General features: G+C 37.1%; 1 protein-coding gene across 2 annotated transcripts in view; it reads left to right on the forward strand.

The window, feature by feature from the left end:
• The window catches only part of agbl1 (AGBL carboxypeptidase 1), a 162,327-nt gene that overhangs the window by 65,330 nt on the left and 83,656 nt on the right, over nucleotides 1–13,341 (forward strand). For both annotated transcript variants that reach the window (XM_077210420.1, XM_077210421.1), the window contains exons 13-18: nucleotides 4,824–4,907; nucleotides 6,662–6,754; nucleotides 7,169–7,317; nucleotides 9,411–9,498; nucleotides 9,656–9,785; nucleotides 10,686–10,839. In XM_077210420.1, the coding sequence (XP_077066535.1) occupies nucleotides 4,824–4,907; nucleotides 6,662–6,754; nucleotides 7,169–7,317; nucleotides 9,411–9,498; nucleotides 9,656–9,785; nucleotides 10,686–10,839 (698 nt within the window). The remainder of the gene's footprint in view (nucleotides 1–4,823; nucleotides 4,908–6,661; nucleotides 6,755–7,168; nucleotides 7,318–9,410; nucleotides 9,499–9,655; nucleotides 9,786–10,685; nucleotides 10,840–13,341) is intronic.

Here is a 13,341-nt window from a genome sequence, read left to right on the forward strand (position 1 = left end):
GTTGGTGGGCAACAGAAGCCTATTCCTCGGGGGAGCAGCACAATAACAAAAAAACAAACAAATTAATAACAAAAATAACAAAAAAATAAAAATTTGGTGCAATGACGCTGATTATTTTTACTATTCTATCGAGGAATGAGACAAATGAATCCCGAACAAACATGCACTACTGAAGTTTTTCTATTTTATTAATGCATTTTATAAAATGCAGCAAATACACATCCCCAATTTTACCGCGGCGGTAAAAGTATTATTCTGGTTGAGTACCAACTGTATATATATATATATATATATATATATATATATATATATATATATATATATATATATGTATGTATGTATGTATGTATGTATGTATGTATATGTATATATATATATATATATATATATATATATATATGTGTGTGTATATGTATATATATACACACACATACAGTTGTAATTTAAATTATTCAACCCCCATTGCAAATCAGGTTTACTGGCAAAATGTACAGACGCTCTTTGCAATGAACAAATCAAACAAAAGTAATTGAAAAAGCTCAAATGTTTAAAGTGGTCACCGAGCCACCACCATGCTTAAAGGGTAACTAAACACTAAAACAACTTTTTAAAGTTAATTATCTGTAAGAATGGAGCTTCATAAATGCTGTTCATTGATTCGAGTAAATTTTTTGACATTTGGGTATAAAGTGTTTTCATTTTCAAATATATGGTGTAAAAACGTCTGAGTGCTGCCCTCTTCAGGTTAAACGGAAAGCTCCTGCATTAGGGGTACTCTCTGACGTAGAATACTCTCTGATGTCACTCTGTCAAGCCCTTGGTGCGAGCTCACCACGCCCTTGGCAGCCCCTGGTATAAAAGCATCTGGTTCCGTCAAAACTACTGTAGTGAGTCAGGAGTTGGAATTACAAGTATTGAAAACGATCAGGATAGATACTGTATATATTAGCATCTAGTTAGCATAGCATTTATATGGTTATTTAGATTATTTCGTGTAGCCTAGGTAGTTAATCTCGCCTATCGGTCCAGTGTGCAACCTGCATTTTACGTGGGATTGCTTCTCCAACGCAATGGAGGTGGAAATGGGCTTCTCCACACAGCTCGGGCTGCCAAACGCTGCTCTTCATACCTGCATGAACTCCACCACCGCAGCGGCGTTATGATGTGAGTGAGCATATATTTTTAATCACAATTTATGTTCCTTCTTATTAGGCTAAAGTTAATCCTCTGGTGTCGACAAACGCGCCGGCGCAATTTGCTGATTATTTTTTTCACATAGCAGCAAAATATAATGAACATGATAGTAATAATAATCCTGGAAAAAATTACCTCAAAATGACTGAATATAAGAATAATCGGATGCCGATCGCGATGCGGGAGTCAAGACCGCAGTTTGAGCTGGTGTCCACAGACAATTCACCCTCCTCCACTTCAGGTGAAGGTGGGGGAGAAAAGTTCTCGACTTCAAATGACCCCTCTGTTGCAAAGCTACTTGCGTCACTCCATTTTAGCTAGTTTGACAGCAGCTGTCACTGCGGGTGTCAGGTGCACGCCCCCCCCCCCCCCCGCTCAGCCCCGCCCTAGGTTCGTCGCCTCTATCTACGCTGGGCTCTGCCCACTTTTCCAGCTTTTTTCAAATATTGCCAGTGGGTGGAGTCATGCTTTGACCAGGGGTTTAGTTACCCTTTAACTGTAGACAGAGTGTTCTTTTCAGCATATACTGCATTCTTCTTCCTCCAGACATACCGCTGATCCATAACGCCGAAAAGTTCCAGTTTTGTTTCATCGCTCCACAGAACAGAATCTCAAAACTTCTGTGGCTTCTTTATGTGATTTTGAGCAAATTGGAGCTGACTTTTCTTGTGCTTTTGGGTCAGTAATGGTGTACGGCATGCGTTTAGTACGCACTTTACTTTTCAGCTGAAACCTCAATGCTTGTCACCACCAAGTCTTGCTCCAGGTCTTTGGTAGTCACTTGAAGGTTTTTCTGAACAACAGAAATCTGGTTGCAGCCATTATATTAGCTTCCTTTTTCTGCCCCATTCAGGTAGTGTAACCACTGTTCCTTTATTTGAACTTGTGAACCATGCTTCCAACGGTCTCTCTGGGAACATTTAGTGCCTTCATTCAAATCATCAAGTCATTAAAAGTTGCCTTTTAAGCTGAATTTGTGGAAACCACTTGAAACATTTGTTGTGTTGAACTATTTCAATTACTTTTGTTTGATTTTTTTTATTGCAAACAGCTGAAAGTCACATTTTTGCCAATAAACCTGATTTGCAATGGGGGTTGAATCATTTCGATTCCAACTGTTTATATATCTATATATATATAAATGTATATATATAGTTCCAAACAAAGCCACAGCAGAACTGTTGTGCGTCTCTGAGCAAGAGACAGTGATGTTTCATTACTGTATGAATCCACATCTTTTAACGAATCGAGTGAGCGAATGATTCAGTGACTCACTCATTAAGGCATCACATATAACAAAACATATGCAAAGTGTTTTAGGGTATTACATTTTTTTGTATCTAGCTGTATTTTCCCCTGTTGTTCGTTATCCTATCAAAGATTTTGCACAGCATTCTTCTTCTGATCAACTATGAAAGTCTGTATTGCAAAAACAATCCTGATTCAACATGTACTGTAGGAGCTCTCCATTCACCAGTGATCACATTTAATATTCAATATTAAAAGATTTAAAGAGACAGTCGCTTTGAGAGACATATCTGTGGAATGGAGGATAATTACTCATGTTTTGTTTGCTCGTAAAAGCTGTGCCATTACAGACTGCGAAAAGCATTCATGAAAACAACAAAAAGATGTTTGGTTCCATAAAGGCGCTTTCAAAACAACTCCCCAAAGATGCCTTAATTTGTACTTTTAGTTTTTGTTGTGGGTTTTTGCACATATTCCGTGTTCCATAATGCAGCTGTTTTTAAACCTATACGTTTGCAAGTTGAGATTTGCCAGAAAAAGAAAACAATGCAGATATTACATTTCATTTATAAGCTCATTTGTCTAAATCAGATCGCGTGGACACAATTTAAAGCCTATTCTCCATCTTTACTTACACATTGCCGTATGCAAATGATTGTAAACATCGGCACCGAGTCATTAAACTCCCTGTAAGTAGAAATGAAATCCATTAAAATATTTTCTCTCTGAGTTATACCCTCTTGCCTTAAGTGAGTCTTTCTGCTCTCAGTGGCTGCTTTGCTCACAAACACCCAAACTCTTCTCTAGTGAGGAAAAGCACTTAAATCTATATCTAATTATGGTAGCCCCCTTCGGAAAACTTGTTTTTGCCGAAAACTTTCTTCAATGTGCAAGGGGGAGATTAAAGGGAATAGACATTTATTTCAGCCATTTCTGTAGTTTATTGTGTTTCCTCAAGGGTAAGATAAGTTTATATGGGTTCTATTGGTGTCATTTTAACTCAAAAATAGTCACTTTTGGAGTTTTAAGAAGAAAGTGTCAGACAGCCTGTGACATTTTGAAAAAAAGTTTGTTTTAATTCCACATATTGCTTCCTACTCCACCATTGACTTTTGATAAGTCTAAAACATCTGCAGTTGAATTTGACATCTTAAAATGTTTGTTAAAAAAACTCATTAGACATGTCTGACACATTTTTACAATAGTTGCTGGAAAATTTCTCTCACATGGTTTATTTTTAACCTTCGTGATGGTCTACACTCAGAATCCCGTCCATAATGAAGGACGGGATGCTTGTTTATGTCGTATTGGTTTATAGTTCTTTCCTTGAAGTAAACAATTTGATGAGAGCGCGCCCAGTTTATTGCCGGTCACAGCGGACTGTTAACTTTGTTTTTGCTCATTCATTCAACCCCATTATCATCTGAAATTTGCTCTCGGGATTGAAAAGTCCACACAGATTGTTTTTTCTCTCTCTCGCATTTTGCTCATTCAGGTTGAGAGAAAAACCTTATTGTTGTTTATCAGCGACAAAGAAATAATGCACACAAACAACCAAGAAAATGAGCCAATTAGCATAATACAGAGCAAAAAGAGGAAGCATCATAGATTTGATTTGGAAATTGCATCATCCACAGAATCGAGAACGACCCGCCATTATCACTGCTTTAGGCAGACGTCTGCGTACAGTATTATTTCGCCAGGCCACTTGATACGTGTCGTTTTGGAATAGCTGATAGCTTTGCTTATTAGTCATCTGTTAAAGTATAATGATACGATTGTAACACCCTTTGTTATATATGCTGTGCGTACAGTGTTTACTGCAAGAGCTCCCTCTGGAGATTAGACAATTATACTATAAAACAATAACACTAATAATGCTAACTACTACAGATAAAACCTTAAATGTATAGTTTATCCAAAGTTTACCCAAACAAAAAAAATGTGTTTTCAAAATCATACAATAAGTTTGTGTGAAAATTGTGGTCGTTATTCACCAATAATCTTCTCTCCAGTGAGCTGTTGACCATGAGTCCCGGAGTTGAATTCATAAACTGGATCAACCAGGCCATGTTCAGGCCAGTCTTGAGAATTGAATTAATTGAAAATAGTTGAATCAAAATGGTGATTAATTCACAAATCAAATATTATAGGATAATATAATATTATAATACAGCATTATAGCACTCAATCATATGGGCCACTTTTATTTAACTAGTTTATGTACAGTATGTATATACGTATATATATATATATATATATATATATATATATATATATATATATATATATATGTATATACGTATATATATATATATATATATATATATATATACTCTTGGAAATCAAAGTCACTGATTTCAAATCTTTTTTTTTTTCAGGAGGAAAGTTTTTGAAGATATTCAGCGTCTCATCTGTCCAGAGGACATCATCAACAAGGTTGTTTTTGACATGGACGATCCCAGGTAACGCTTCTTTTCTTTTTCTTTTTGAATGCTTTATAATTGAAACAATTACAATAGAGGTTTGAAAAGGGTAATTGTGGTAGAAATACATTTGTAGGTGCAGTCTTATTTGAGATTGGGTTTTAATCGTATAGTTCCTCTATCCTCACCTTGTTTGTGTTTATCCAGTCAAGCTTGGTTTGACGTGACCGTGTGTGTCAGGGGCATTCTGGGTGATAAACCCTTGAATGGACAGTGTCTCTCTGCCAGCTCAGATGCTGATGGACAGCTTGTCGTCTGTAGCTGCTGTCATGTAGTTTGTGGGTTAGCAATAACGAACAGTGTTGTGTTATCTGAGCCGTGTGCCTCCATCATGTGGACAGTGTTCTGCTGTGATTTTACTTGTCGTTTGCTGCGTGACTGGAATGTATTGATGCAAAAGGTGTAGAATGAAAGATTTAGCAAGAATCATGGTGGCTGTGAATCAATATCTGGGATAAGTATGGTGATAATTCACTTGTTTGTTAAGCTAATGTGACAATATGGTGGAGTGTAAAATGCTCAATCAGCACAGCTGTCCAAAAATGTGCCTCTCTTTCTTTCATCTGTTCTTCTATTCATGCTTTTCTGTTTATCAGACTTCTCCAATTAATTTAATTTGTCCCTTTCTTTCTCTTTTCTTTTACCTTTTCTTCTTTCTATCCCTCGTTCACATCTTTCTGTTTTTACTTCCTTTAACCCCTCTTCCTTCCCTTCCTGTTCCTTTCCTTTAACCTATTTCCCTTCATTCTTTCCTTTCCTCTTTTTTCTTTCATTTCCTTGCCTTCTGCTTCTAAACTGTCATTTCTTTGTTCCTCCTTCCTTTCCTCTTTACTTCCTTCCTTCCTTTCATCCTCCTTCCCTCCTTCCTATGTTCAATTTGTTTCCTGTCTTTTCTTTCTTTTTTGTTTTTTCCTTCCTTTATGTATTTGCTTCCGTCCTTTTTTATGTTCATTCTGTCCTTCTTCCTGTCTTTCTCTCTGCTTCTTTGCTTACTTCCCGTCTTTCCCTTTTCCTCCCTTCCTGTATTACCTTTTTGCTTCCTTTATTTTTTATCCTTCCATACTGTTCATTCTGTCCTTCCTTCCTTCCTTCCTTCCTTCCTTCCTTCCTTCCTTCCTTCCTTCCTTCCTTCCTTCCTTCCTTCCTTCCTTCCTTCCTTCCTTCCTTCCTTCCTTCCTTCCTTCCATCCTTTTTTATGTTCATTCTGTCCTTCTTCCTGTCTTTCTCTCTGCTTCTTTGCTTACTTCCCGTCTTTCCCTTTTCCTCCCTTCCTGTATTACCTTTTTGCTTTCTTTATTTTTTATCCTTCCATCCTGTTCCTTCCTTCCTTCCTTCCTTCCTTCCTTCCTTCCTTCCTTCCTTCCTTCCTTCCTTCCTTCCTTCCTTCCTTCCTCTGTTTCATGTCTTCCTTCCTTCCTTCCTTCCTCTGTTTCATGTCTTCCTTCCTTCCTTCCTACATTGATTCTGTTCTTCTGTATTATTTTTTTTTGCTTCCTTCCTTGTTTTTCTTTTTTCCTTCCTTTATTCTCATTTTGATATTTTCCTACCTCCCTTACTACTTCTTTCTCTTTCCTTCCTTTATTTCTTATATTTCCTCCCTGTCTTTCTCTTTTCCTCATTCCCTTCCTTCCTGTCTTTTCTTTCTTTCTTTCTTTCTTTCTTTCTTTCTTTCTTTCTTTCTTTCTTTCTTTCTTTCTTTCTTTCTTTCTTTCTTTCTTTCTTTCTTTCTTCAGTCCACAGTGTTCCACCGATATGTGTCCCAGTTCCCTTCGATTTTTCTCCAAATTTGAGAGTGGGAACCTGCGAAAAGTCATTCAAGTCCGCAGGTGAGTCTCTGCATTACAATACAGTGCACGTACACAAGCACACAGACGTGCAAACATGTACTAGAGACAGTGCGGCGAGTGCCCTTGGGCCTCATTTGTAGTGCGTTTGCAATCATACTCTCTCTCCCTCATTCTTATGTTTCCACTCTTTCAGCAAGCTTGTCTCGTCAACGCATGCAATATCAAATCAAAGACGCTGTCTACAGAGCAGTTCCGATGCGCTTAAATAAAAGAGCCGACATTATATTTTTCCAAATGAAATGTGGCGGCGTAACAACAGATAGGGATGGAGTGAGAGATTTCTCTCTGTCATTTACGCAACACATTTCTCAGTCTCTCTCTCTCATTACTTCTCTCCTATTCTCTCTTACACTCACTTTGTCTGATTTTCTCCTGTCTGTCTATCTTTCGCAGTCATGAATATGATTTGATTCTCAATGCTGATGTCAACTCCTCTGCACACTATCAGTGGTTCTATTTTGAAGTCAGTGGCATGGTGGCCGGCGTGCCTTATCGTTTCAACATCATCAATTGTGAGAAAGGAAACAGCCAGTATAACTACGGTAAGCCATACGTTAGCGACCACCATGGAGCCGTATGGTTTACACAAGTAGTATATCCTATTCCTGGATCAGCATATGTTGTTTTAGAAACCAGGGTTATTATGATTACTAAAACTAAAACTAATATAAATAAACAAAATAATAATAAATAAAATGTAATAAAATATAGAAAACTTTAAAACTTTAACTTGTCTTACCAAATTAACTAAAAGTAAAACTGAAATAAAAATGACTAAAAACTACAGACATATAAAAAAAAATTAAGTGACAAAAACACAACATTTTTACTAAACTTGAACTAAATTAAATTAAAAATTAAAAATACTTAAAAAACTAAAAGTATCTCAATGATGCTAAAACAAAAGAAACAACAAATTATTAAAGTAATGGATATTTATGCACACTTTAATCCAAGTTACAATTTTTTAATATAAAATTTTGGTACACAACTATCCATACTACACTGTAAAAAATGTCTAACCTCCCCTACTCAAAATGTTGTAGTGACTGGTCACATCTAAATTTTTCAGTTGGCCCAAGTGAAATTCTGCAAATTTAATTTTATCAATTTGCAGAATTTCACTTGGGCCATTTGAAAAATTTAGATGTGACCAGTCACTAGAAAATTTTGAGTTGGGAGGTTAGAATTGTTTTACAGTGTTTGTATCTTTTGTGGTATGAACATGATCTCCTCAAATCACCTTAAGTCGATCCAGGAATGTGTCCTGCTTGTGTAAACAATGCCTTGTTTGTTATGTGGACCAGGCAAGGGTTATAAGAGCTGTTTTTAATACCGCATACTAAGGTTGTATATTCTACGATTGTTCCAGATGGCACTGATTTTGACATCCCTCTCCTCAAAAGAAATACAGCACACCAAGCTTAAGAAGATGCCACAGTGGTAGCAGCTAAATCATATCATAGCCTCACATTGCTCTCAGACACAGCGGTGGGCCTGAGCAGCTCTTAAATCTGACTCTAGCCGTATATTCCCCGAAAAATACAATGCTCCGACATTTCTAAAGCTCCTCCCCCCATAAAGCGTTTTCAATGGCCCTTGACTGACTTTTCTTCATTTTGGTGTGCAGCTGGGCATTTTAAGAGACTCGTGCTGGCCCGAAGTCAGTGTTTTATGTCTCTATATTAAACGAGATGTCCTTTACTTTTGACCTTCTTTGAGTTTGAGTAAAACTTACTCCCAAGTCCCAACAAACATCTACTTTGAGAGAATGCATTTCAGGGAACTCTGTCAATATCTCTTCCTCGGGGAGTCAGTGTTTTGGAGAAATGACATGTTTAGCGTGTTGGTTATAAGACAGGAATGTCTTGCCTTTCGATTGAAAGAGCCGGTCAGCTTTTTTTTATTTTTTTTTTAGCAGATTTATTTATTTATTTAAATATAACTGCTCTATAACTGTTTTGGTGATTTTAGCTTTCCTCATGTATTTTGATTGAACTTAATGACTTTTTTTAATGTTTGTTTAATATATTTTTAACTGTTTTTTAGTTTAATATATTTTATTTATTCCTGTGATGGAAAAGCAAAATTTTCAGCATCATTACTCCAGTCTTCGGTGTCACATGATCCTCCAGAAATCTTTCTAATTTGCTAATTCCGTGCTCAAGAATTTTTTTAAATTAATCTCAATCAACAGCATTTATTTCAAATAGAAATCTTTTGTAGTATAATAAATGTATTTAATGTCACTTTTAACCAATTTAATGCATCCTAAGGGCCATTTCACACAGATTGCACTTTTGCGGTTAAAAGCGTGAGACACAGGTAAATGTAATGGTGAAAAAGGCCCATGTGGTCTAGATATGTTTTTTAAAAGTTGAACTTATTTTAACTTGACGCCGCATTTTTAGAAAGCGGTGTCATTTTTACCTATTAAATTCAGGGTAGACCCAAACATTTTTTTTTTAATTATTTGATTTGGCAATAGGCCACACTAAAAACATCCACTTTTATCATCTGTTTTTATGTTTTATGCAGTTTTACAGTCTGCATGTTTAGCAATTACAGAATGACCTTTAAATGACTGACTGTTTGACATGGTTGATTACTGTATGATTATCCCGTGCTGTTTAAGGCATGCAGCCTGTGCTGTATTCTGTGAGAGAGGCTCTGGAGGGCAGACCACACTGGGTGCGATCAGGCTCTGAAATCTGCTATTACAGGTACTTTGCTTTTGCATTTTGCTCCAGTTCCTCACATTTAACCCCACATTCCTTCACTGCACCTCACTTTACTGTACTTTTTCTTGAAAAAGTGAAATCTATTCTTTATTCAATATACTGCACGTGTAGCGTCTAATTGTGCTTTTGACTTCCATAGAAATCATTTCTGCCCTAGGAGAGGTCAAAAATGTTCTTTCTACACGCTGACCTTCACGGTGACCTTTCGCCATGATGATGATGTGTGCTACTTGGCTTACCACTACCCTTACACGTACACCACACTTCAGGTGTTTGGAATTACCCACTTTGTATGAATATGTGTCCTCTATAGAGAGATAAAGGAGATAATAATAATCTCTGGTCATAATTAGTAATTCAGCAAAATGAATTTTTGTTTTTACCGGAAACTGATGTATGCATTTAAATGTAAACATTTAAACGGTGGCCAACATTTATTCAAGCATACATTAAATAATTACTACCACTGATGTAAAAATATGATTAAAATATAATATAGTGCATATATTAAGCAAAATGAGTCATTTTTTCTAGTTGACTCACTTTATGGACATTGAATGGCTTTTCTGAGGTATGTGACATTATGTGAAATTGTTTACATTTCAGTAAGTGTACTGTTTCTTTTAACATAACTTCACATGTTTATTTTATGCTATAACTAGAGGAACAGATGATTGGTTCATGTGCCACTTGAACGTAGGAGGCTTCACTGATCTGTCACGTGTTAAAACAACATTTATTGTTTTAATTTAGTTATAAAATTGACTTAGAAAAAGTCAATGACTTTGAAAAGATGCTCTGCCTTTAAAAAGCTTATTGTGATTATTGTATGGTAGACTCTCTGCAAATAATGTTTAGTGAAGTTTTGATCACTCATCAGCTTAAAACAGCACAGACTAAAAGATTTAAAATCGATATAACTGTCAACCTAGCCATAGTGTTCATACAGCTGACATGCTTACCTGTTCTAGCTTGTCTACATTGTGTGCATGAAATAGACACCGGCACAGTCAAAAGACGCCATCGGAGAAGCTCTTATTAAATGTCGCCGTTTCAGTTAATCATTTCAGCCCTCCTTAACTGATATATTTTTGGTTGCCGTAATGTCGTTGCATCAGTAGTCATAATGGCTAATGACTAAAGCAAATGTTTTTGCAATGGTTCTCTAGACCCATCTGAAGATGTTGGAGAAGTCAGTCGACCCACGGAAAGTTTTCTTCAGGCAACAAAACCTCTGTGACACGCTGGCGGGGAACTCCTGCTCCTTAGTCACGATCACTGCCTGTCCCACTTCCAGAGCCTGGAAACATCTGCACCAGCTGCGTAAGTCTGACAGTAAAACTCGCAATGAGTCAGATTTATGCTCTTGTGTGTCAACACACCTGTGTGCTAAGCTGAAGGAGTATGTGTGTGTCCTCGTACAGTCTGTACAGAGTATCTGAGCTTTGACGCCTCCTGTCAGAGGAGGAGTTGAGGAGCGTGTGTGTGTGTGTGTGTGTGTGTGTGTGTGTGTGTGTGTGTGTGTGTGTGTGTGTGTGTGTGTGTGTGTGTGTGTGTCTTTTTGGGTTGGTGGATGTACGTGTAGAGGACACCATTAGATGGGATGACAGTGCTTGCCTCACTACCTGAGTCTTATGTTATTCCAGGGGACAAAAAGTTAGTAGAACTAGGAGGGCACATATGGATTGAGAGGAAGTCAGGTTGACTCTTTCTTGTTGGTAGTCGCTTCAAAGGCAATTACATTTACATTTAATCTTTTAGCATACACTTTTATTTAAAGTGACTTACAAATGAGGAGAGCAATAGGAGCAATCAAACCAACAACAGGGCAACAATATGCAAGTGATGTGACTAGCCCCAGTTAGTCTACCACCATACATGTAGCATTTCTTATATATATATATATATATATATATATAGAGAGAGAGAGAGAGAGAGAGAGAGAGAGAGAGAGAGAGAGAGAGAGAGAGAGAGAGAGAGAGAGAGAGAGAGAGAGAGAGAGAGAGAGAGAGAGAGAATATTAAATGTTAGTATTAATGGGTCAAGTGTTGATGAAAAAGATGCGTCTTCAGCAGTTTCTTGAAAATGACTAAAGACTCAGCAGTGCGGGTTGAGTTAGGCAGGTCATTCCACCAGCTTGGAACAGTCAAGGGTCAGTGAAAATGATTTTGTGCCTCTTTGGGATGATGGCTCCACTCACTACTTCAGACCTATGTGTCCTTCAGAAGCTTGCGTTCAGGAACTGAACGGCGCCACTTCCAGAACGCAAGCTTCTAGAGGGCACATAGGTCTGAAGTAGTGAGTTTATGTATAGGGGTACAAAGCCTGTGGTTGTTCTTTACAAAACATCAGTGCCTTGAATTTGATGCAAGCGGCAATTGGCTACCAGTGCAATATATATATATATATATATATATATATATATATATATATATATATATATATATATATATATGTGTGTGTGTATGTATGTATGTATGTATTCCTTAATGCACTTTGAGCATCTGTACATAAAATATTTTATGAAATAAACAAATGAATAAATAAAAACTGTGTATTGTTTATTTATTTATAAATAAATAAATAATACACATTTTTCATGTTTATTCAGTTATTTGTTTACTTATTTGTCTTTTTGCCATTATTAGAGAAACTTTGTGATCCGACCGCTCAAACATCCATTTTTCCTTTGAGACAGATCACATGAATTATGTTTGTAGCTTTGTTTGTTTCCTCCACCTAGTTTTCAGTGGCACACTTTTTTGAACTCATTTGATTATGTTATATCTGATGAAGGATCTAGCAAAAACAGTTTGGCGGCGGCCTACAGTCTTGAATTGGTACTCGTACCCGCTCTTGCATTAAAGCTGACAGGTGTGACTGTCAGCTGCAGGTGAAACTACAGAGATAGATGTTTCAGACTGAAGGAAGACCTAGAGGGACACGCTGGGACATGCTGACCCAGCTGTGGGCCACTTCCTCTGGGTAGCACGGTGCTCACCAACCCTCGTCTCCTGATGAATATCGAGGCGAGACATCTGCAGCTTTCTCCCCATAGACCCACATGAAGCATCTGGCTCGGTTGGGGGTGGAGAGACGGCCTGTTCCGATCAACCGACTGCTGACAGTCCCCAAGAAACTCCGACATACTGCATAGTGACCTGCTGACAATTCCCAAAGACTCCCGAACACAATGACCTGCTCGCAAACTTGAAACTTGTGCCATTGATCAATGACTGCCAGTTATAGCGTGTTTACATTAGCTGTACCTGAACTGTGTGTGCGCATTTGTTTATGCTTGTGTAATCAAATCACAATGAGAGAAGTGTTGGGGAAAGTTACTTTTTAAAATTAACATACTTTTATATATTTATTGAATTTCTCTTAAAAAATGACATTTGTCTTGTTATTGAAGCCAGTTTCTATTTAGGAAAATGTAATTGTGACTTTACAGTTGTAGCTATTTTTCTCAAAATGTAATTTTACAACCCCAAATCAGAAAAAATTGGGACATTTTGTAAAATGCAATTAAATCAAGAATCTGTGATTTGTTCATTCTATTACTAACTGACAAAAGTACAAAGAAACGTTTTCCAATGTTTTCACTGACCAACATAATTGTATTTTGTAAATATGAACAAATTTTGATTTTGATGGCTGCAACACACCCCAAAAAAGTTGGGACAGAGACCAAATAAAAGTGAAAAGATTATCCAAATTAGATTATCCAACTCTTTTGAAACAGTCCACAATGAGCAAGTGAATTGGTAATAGTTGAGGGTATCGTGTTTGGGTGTAAAAGTGCTTCCCAGTCTTTTTAAGCAA

Source organism: Siphateles boraxobius, unplaced genomic scaffold, assembly GCF_051911475.1.
Source record: "Siphateles boraxobius isolate OS27281-9 unplaced genomic scaffold, OSU_SipBor_1 65, whole genome shotgun sequence".
Taxonomy (NCBI): domain Eukaryota; kingdom Metazoa; phylum Chordata; class Actinopteri; order Cypriniformes; family Leuciscidae; genus Siphateles; species Siphateles boraxobius.